The sequence below is a fragment of the Astyanax mexicanus genome, chromosome 21 (genome assembly GCF_023375975.1).
Source record: "Astyanax mexicanus isolate ESR-SI-001 chromosome 21, AstMex3_surface, whole genome shotgun sequence".
NCBI lineage: Eukaryota > Metazoa > Chordata > Actinopteri > Characiformes > Acestrorhamphidae > Astyanax > Astyanax mexicanus.
In genome coordinates this window covers 3,038,559-3,046,817 of record NC_064428.1, presented here as the reverse complement: position 1 = coordinate 3,046,817, position 8,259 = coordinate 3,038,559, and the positions used below count along the sequence as shown (strand labels likewise).

The 8,259-nt window shown below is 40.4% G+C and overlaps 1 protein-coding gene across 1 annotated transcript; it reads right to left on the bottom strand.

The window, feature by feature from the left end:
* Positions 1-512: 512 nt before the first annotated feature.
* atp1b1b (ATPase Na+/K+ transporting subunit beta 1b) lies at positions 513-7,741 on the bottom strand. Its single transcript, XM_007241890.4, has 6 exons — positions 7,516-7,741; positions 5,337-5,465; positions 4,234-4,389; positions 3,203-3,387; positions 2,860-2,943; positions 513-2,044 (listed from the first exon to the last, which is right to left on the bottom strand). Exons 1-6 carry the CDS (start codon positions 7,607-7,609, stop codon positions 1,784-1,786), a joined length of 909 nt encoding a protein of 302 aa, XP_007241952.1. The 5' UTR covers positions 7,610-7,741; the 3' UTR covers positions 513-1,783.
* Positions 7,742-8,259: the final 518 nt, after the last annotated feature.

Below are 8,259 nucleotides of genomic sequence, written 5' to 3'. Positions count from 1 at the left end.
TTTCTGGGTGGGCATTTAAAACGTAGCACAGAGAGAGTGGTGTGAGAACTGTAGTTTTTTCTGGAAAGTTGGTCTAATCCAAATCTGCTGAAGTTTAATAGTTTGTCCATATCAGTAAATTTGACATTTAGACAAAAATCTGAAAGGGTCTTAAAAGTTTCTGCAGGTTAAAACTAGCTTTAGTTTTGCTTTGTAAGGAGAAAATATACAACTGTAAAACATAATTCTTCCAAACTGAAAACAGCAGTTTTACCAGATTTCATTTTTCACATTTCTTTATACATCATGTCTACAATTTAAACAAAGTCCAGCTTATTCTTTATGTAATGTTGATCATAAACATTCTATGTTGCCTTATAACACCCTGCAGAAACCCACACTGCCACGAGGGGATTTAAAAAACCAAACCAAAACCAAATCAAACCAAAAAACATAACATCATAACAGTGATGTAGCTTCTGGAGTGACACTAAACCCTTGTAAGAATGATATTAACACACAGAAAAGCAGACTTAACGTTTATTTGTATTTTTATTTTGGTTAATTCTCTTGAGAGCTATGTTTCCCAAAAGCATTATTCAGATCATTGTGCGTCCTCTTTCAGAGAGAATATTTAAATATATGCTCATTTTTACCATCTTAGAATGATCGTTAAGCTGTACTTTTGGGAAACCAAGCACAGACTAGTTTTAGCATTGGAGTTAAAGGGACTCATGTGATATGGCAGATGTTTGATGGTAGACACCGACTGCACACATCTACAAAACATTCTACAGAATGGGGCGTCACAATGATAATAATGCGTCTAATATCACCAGTATAATGGTTTTGGTATTATTACACAGAAAGGTTTCCTGCAGAAACCTGTTTCCTGTGCAATTACATAAATGGATCTCCTTACATAAATATTTAAAACATTCTTGTGAGCGATACACCACACTGTGTGATGTAAGACCAAAGGCAGACAGAGGAAAAGAAACATAGTAAGACACATAGCATCAGTTCTTACAATACAGTATTTTGTTTAAAGGCAATATCAACATACATTCAGAGATGAAATCAAGATGAAACACAATTCTTCCCCGTCGCAACGATTTTAAAGAACAAACAAACAAATATTTAAGAACATAAAGGCCTACATGTTACTACAGAGACAGAGAAAGAAAGCTAACATCTCTAAAATACCTCCAAATGCAGGTGGAGCAGTGTTTTGTGCATTTGGTGAAGAAGAATACAGAATACAGATATGCACAGTTGAATAAAGCTGAATCACACATGGCTTGGCTTGGAACGACCTACATATGCGACTACCGTGCACTTTAAAAGTGGAGCAAACCCACACGTGGTGGTGGATATATAGTAATAGATTGACAGAACAGTACTGACTACATTCTTGGTGGACTTTTCAATAAAAAGAATATGTCCCTTAGCTCATGAATTGTTTTCATTTATTAGTATAACAGTATATGCTATGGCTAGTCCTCCAGGCATTTACATTCTAACCCTATATGGAAGCAGAAAGCTCGCATTGAAGCAGACAAATAACGTCAGGTCCCACATGTGATGGATTTGTATGGACTGGTTTTTGAAACTTTTTTTTAAACCTCTGCTAAACTATCCAGAAAGGCCACTTTCTGACGTGAGACACTTATTTTTTTGCATCCCCTCGGCGAGAGACTGTGGAAGACCAGCAGGGAGGATCGGTCAGATGCCTGTGTATCTCAAGTCAGAAGATGGTCCTTAAAACTGGGAGAGAGTAAAGGTGCTGCGCTCACGACGGAGGTCAATAGTTGTTGATGGTCATTTTAATGTCGAAGCGTCCCTGGTAGCGATCCTTGTCGCTGTAGTGAATGTTTTCACCGAACACTTTGCACTCAATGCGGAGCTCGTAGTTCATGGTCAGGTTAACAAACTGGACCGCCACAAGAGGCTGCAGGTACTGTGGGTGCAGGAGCTTTCCGTAGTACGGGTAATACTGGAGGGGGAAGCCTCCTCCGATGCCATAGTATTTCACTTCCCCAAGTTTACCCTCGTCTTCTTCTCTCTACAGACATTTCAGACACAATATAAAAACAACATAAAAAAGCAGTGCAGAGTTTCAGAAAATTAGGAGCACTAAGTGCAGCTTTATACAGAAGCGAGGCTGGAGCAGTATTAGCTTTAGCCGCTAACCACGCCAAGCGCTAGATCTTTTGCAGTTCAGAGGTGAGTATTATCAGCCTGTAGTCTGCTGCTAAACCTGGCTAGCACTGCTGGAGCAGCATTAGCATTACCCGCTAACCACCCTTTCGCCATTCCAAGGTGAGTATATTGGACTGTAGTCTGAGTGTTTACCGTGTTAAAAAAGCTACGTGTTCTGAACCGCTAACATCACCCTGGCTTACCGGAACACTCAGGATTCCTCAGTGTAGCTCTGTCAGGTGGCATGAGCGGAATTAAAGTTTTGTGTAGATCTCGCCCCCTGCTGCATTAGGAGGAAAACATGGCAACACCCCTGTGCCTTACTAGTGTCGCATATTGCACCTTATAATCCGGTGCGCCTTATAATGCGAAAAATGCTGTACTATTCACAACCTATTTATATTGTTTAACTATAAAAAAATAACTAAGCTACAGTGAGTGTTTTTTTGTTTTAACTGAGGCATAATACAGTGCAGACAATCCAAATTTATCAGAATGTATTATTAAGACCACAAAAATGAAATCAGTCTACACAAAAAAGAGTCTGGAATATGGTAGTATGAAAAATAGATTATGAATGTTTCTTTAACATAAAACTGCATAAATTATAAAAATAGGAGTAGGCCCCTCAAGATGTAAACAGTAATAAACTGATAAATGCATGGGGATTTTTTTTACCTTATTATGGCAGTAAATTGGAATCACATTGCGCTGGATTTTGTGCTGGGCCTCTTCTGGGATAGACTCATTGGTCAGTGGGGGCTAGTTAGAAATTAGAAGGTAAAACACAAGAACCTGTCAGTACTCTAGCAGAATACACTTTTACACTGTATGTATCTTTAGCATCTACAGTTATCATACACGATGCAAAACTGTCAGCATCCCCGGTCACATGACATGCTTTGTTGGTTTCACAACCTGATTTTCATAAAGAGTTAAAAAAATGCTCTAAAAGCTTCACTTAGTAATTAATACAACAGATGTGTTGTTAAAGGATTTTATTGTTAAAATGCAAACCTACCTTTGGTTTGAAATTCACAATCCTATTGAGCTTAACAATCAGGCAGGGTTTTCCCTCGCTAAAGCCAAATTCCTTATCTTCAATGCCTGAGCAAGGCCCAAGAAAAGTCCTCTGGAATCGACAAGCCTTTCTGGCACCGATATCACTCTCCAGATCTCCCCGGTGCTTGTACTCTTGAGGTTGGTCTAAAGAAATACAAGCACAGGGGAATAATTACTTCCCTAAACAACATCAAAACAGCAAATAAAAGTTATATAGGAAAACCAAAGCAATGTCAGCTGTGTCTAACGCCAAGTATTGCACTTTAAAATACTGCATGTAACTCTTATTTTACTGCACCTCTACTTTTTGTACCTCTACTATCTTTATAATAACTGTGTTCTAGAATGGCTGGGAAACTGGTGTGCTAAAATACTTGCTGTAAAACACAACCTATAAAATCTAATTAATAAATTTGTTGTAATCTGCACTCAGGTCAGTCTGGTACAGTTAAATATAACCTAAACTGAAGAGCAAATGAGTACACAGCGTTTTTAGTACTTCACACAAAAAGCAGATCTTTAATTAATGTCATTTCAGGTCTCAGCAAGCATATTTTTCAGTAAAGAATCTGGTAACTTGCTCTTATGACCTACAGCACTGTGACCAGACAGGCAACCATTACATAATATCTCAGTGACTGATGATGAGTGAGGTTGGAGGGATATGAAAATAAATAATGCCAGGAGCCAATAGTAAATATGTGAATATTGTGTGATGTACTAAGGAATGTTAATTTTATTTTTAGTGGGTCTCAGCTGTTTAATTTAGGTCAAATTAAGTTATTTTTATTTAAATGATTGCTTAAAATGTCCTGAGTAGATTCTATAGGTTTAGTTTTACACTTTACTGTAGAATCTGTTTCTTTATCTGTCCTTTCTTTCTGTTACTGATGACTGCCTTGACATAAAAATAATAAGGCTCTTGTGGTGTATAAATCTTAATATCAACCAATATATGTATTTCACAAGTCATTTTGTATGGCTAGTTACCTCCACAGTCTTCAAACTTCATTTGGTCTCTTTGGGTTTCTTCATTATAGGCCTCCAGGAATTCTCTCATGGATTTTGTGTATTTCAAATACGTTTCCACATCATTTACGCTGAATGAAAGCTCAGATTTGTCTGAGCGAGGGGTGTGGGTGAGCCCTGGATTCAGAGAAAGAGCCAGTTAAAAAAATCCAATGCTTTAGATTTACCATAAGGTCACTTCAATTTAAGCTTCAAATCTTATTACAACACATTTAACAAAAAGATTTCTTTTTAAATAAATGTATTATTTGGGCATCCAAAAGAAGTGTTCTGTGATCTGCTAAGTTCAGCATCATTCCAGCCAACATGCTCATATAGGACGTACACAGGAGGAAAATGAGATAGATAGGTGTGGGGTCTAAATGAGTTAATACATGTTTTTACTGGTACCTATTTGGTTTTCCCACAATAGTTGTGTAATAGCTCTATGTTCCACTATAGATGCAGTTTGCACTTTATGTTGTCTACATTATACAGTTGGTTCCATGTTCCATGCAATTGTTGATTCCGGACTCAGATGTAATGACAATAAAAGCCTCTTGACTTGATGAGCCCAATCATTACAGCTCACCATAACCTCACATGGGTCCCATTTAGACCCTGTGACAGTGAGCAGATCCAGATGGTCCCATTACTGACCCTGACATCTATATGCCGGACCTACATAAAACCCAGTTCCCAGTTCAGCTCCACATACTGGCCCTACATGGACATGTTATCTGGGATGAAGGCCAGTTTTGCTGCATCTTTGTTTCACATTTACCAAACACAGCTGGCCAAGAATCTGATTTACAATCTGGTTTACATTTTATATTCTTGTTTGGACCCATTCGTTGTAAAACTTCACCAAGCAGTAGAATCATCTAATGCTTATAATTCATATAGATGCTGCACCAATTTCTACATTTTCAAGTTCTTAATTTAAATTATTTTGGAAACCAAATCTGATTATTCTTTAAAATGTTCCAAATATCCTTTTTTGTGCATTTATGTTTCAAAATGTAGGTGAGAAAATGGATGGACCACTAAGTGCATTGAATGAGCTGAAATATGAGAGATGTTACCTGGAGGAGCAATTCTGTCCTGCCAGGTGGGTTTGTAGTTGCTCAAGGTGAGGAGAAGGGCCTGGATGGTGCCAATGAAGATTCCAGCTAGGAAGCCATAAAAGATGACATAGAACAGGAGGATCTTTGCTGTGGAGAGACAGACACACAGAAACAGTCTTTAAGAAAGCAGATAAATTATGTTTTTTGCTATATATCACTGCTAATTCCCTTTCAGACTAGCATCTGTCTTACAATATCTTCTTTTTCACGCAATAAGTCTGAAGAGAAAGTTAATGAGAGGTATGTTCAACCAATGTCATAAAGACAAATCTAAAAGAATGAAGATGCAAGGATAAATAGAAAAAATACCTTTTTTTCTCACCAAAAACCAGCAGAACACAAATGTATCTTTTACAGTGTAGCTGAACATTTGCTTATACAATAGAACTTACATACAACATATATAACTAGCACTGTTTGTGGATAAGAATCTCTTTGCAAATGTATTTCACAGCTGATATTGACACAAATCAATATGACACAAGGTAAACAAGCCAAACAACAAAGAGGCTAGAAAAAAAGATCCAAACTGAAGGAACCTCACAAGGAGACTCATCTCTCTCCTGTAAAAAACGATTCATAAATCACTAATAATTGATTTTACTATTAATGAACTCACACAAACACCACAGTGCTCAGTTCCACTGATTTAGTGTGACTATAGAACAGGGAAAGGAAGTGAGGGAAGCAGTCACTATAGTCACAATAAAAAAAACAACAACTTCTTAAAATATGCATTTGTGATATAACACTCAGCTGCATTACTTGAGTGCATGATTTATAACTGTTATAGGGCACATGGTATATAGCTTTTTGTCCTATTTATTTTTAGATTAGTATAAGTATTATATTATATTAATATTATATTAACTGTTAATTTTATTGTCATGGTAGTAAGGCACGGCAAAATACAGTCAGCTCCAGTCTATATGTATTTGGACAATGAAACTACTTATTAAAATTATTAGCAAAAGTAAATGCAATTTTAGGAGGTTTTTCAGAGGTGTAAGCCTTAAACATTGTGACAAACGTGTTTTATTAATAAAATGACGAAACTCTGCAATTAGTATTATTATTCACAAATATAGGATTAACACAGGTGACACAAAATGTACCTGCATTTCTGGAATCACACACGGCTGTTGTAAAACTGAGAGAAGAAAACATTTATTAAACGTGTTTGTGGAGTAGGGGGGGGGGGGGGGGATGGAGGGCGGGAGGGTAGTCACGTTTGTGAAGACATCCTCCCAATCCTCCAGCCTAGCAGAGGAAAACGCAACATAATCAATGAGCTGCTATTGTTGGCTGTGAGGGATGTAGGTGAGAGGCCGGTGTGAAACGTTAGATGAGCAGTGTCATTCCCAGCACCCAAACGAGCAGGCCTATCACCTTGAGTCACCTTGGACAATGATGCATTTTTAACCCCTTCAGACTGAAAGCAGCCCATTATTAATAAACAGCGAATATAGCGGCAGATACGAGGAAAGAGGCTGGCTGGAGATACTCGCCTTTACCTGACCGGTCAGAGAGGTCATCTGAGGCCGAGTCTTTATTACACTTTATTTTAAAGTAACAGAGCAGAAAAGCGGAGGCACGAGCTTAATATAACACTTTATAACAGAGTTAACAGACAGAGAGATGCTCTTCGCCTGTCTGTCTGTTCTGATGCTTTGTCCCTCTCATGACCTTTTTGCCCTCGGCGTGTTTTACCCTGACAGCGAATAACCACAGCATTCACCTCACCATCTGATTCAGACAGACAGACAGACAGGAAGGTGGATGAGAGTCTGGCTGTGCAGCAGCAGACAGGTGAGATGGGGTAAGTCACGCGGACTGTAATAAGCGGTAATGTTATTAAAGGTGCTGAATTGTATTCTCCTCATCAGTCTAGTTGTTTTATTATACGTATAAATGTTTACTATAATAAAGCGCGAGCCGCTCCGCCGTTCTGTCGCGCGAGTCCGTGAATCGTTTTGCTGCAAAGTCAAATCTAACAGGTTGTTGCATCGTGACGAGACGGAGGCGGGCGGGAGGCGCTCAGACAGCGCGCGCGCTCAGCAGCCCGTCGCACCCCGTCTCCTTTCACCGCTAAATCACCGGAACCGGCGCAGAGGCGGCGCGAGCCGCCGGTACTCACCCCAGCTGCCTCCGGTGCGCCCCAGCACCTCGCGCGTCTCCGAATTCCACATGAACTTCTTCCAGCCCCCGTCGTCTTTACTCTGTGCGGGCATGGTGCTCTCGCGCTGCTCGGTCTCGCGCTCCCTGCTGATTCTTTCCGGACTCGCTGCTCGCGCTCACCCTGCTGCTGCTGCGGAGCGCCGATCACCCCGAGACATGGAGCAGCACCCGGCTCTCCGCAAGGTGCCCGCGCAATTTATCCGCCCCGGCGCCCGGCCACGCCTCGAGACCCCCGTCCCCGCCGACCCACCGCCAATCACACACCAGCCCCACAGTCACGTGACACGAGCCGGCGCGAGAAGCGCTGTACTATAGCGGTGCGTCGACGACACGCAAATCCCGTTTTTTTTTCAAGAGTGCAGCGCGAGGGGACGCGTTTCTTACCTCATGACGTAAACGCAATAAAGAGCGCAGGAGCAGCAGCAGCGTGACACAGACATACACCCCATATACCACCCTGTACTCCATACAGCTATATACCCTATATACCACCCTTGTACTCCATAGAGCTATACACCCCATATACCACCCTGTAACATCACCATGTACTCCATACAGCTATACACCCCATATACCACCCTGTAACATCACCCTGTACTTCATACAGCTATACACCCCAAATACCACCATGTAACATCACCCTGTACTTCATACAGCTATACACCCCAAATACCACCCTGTAACATCACCCTGTACTTCATAT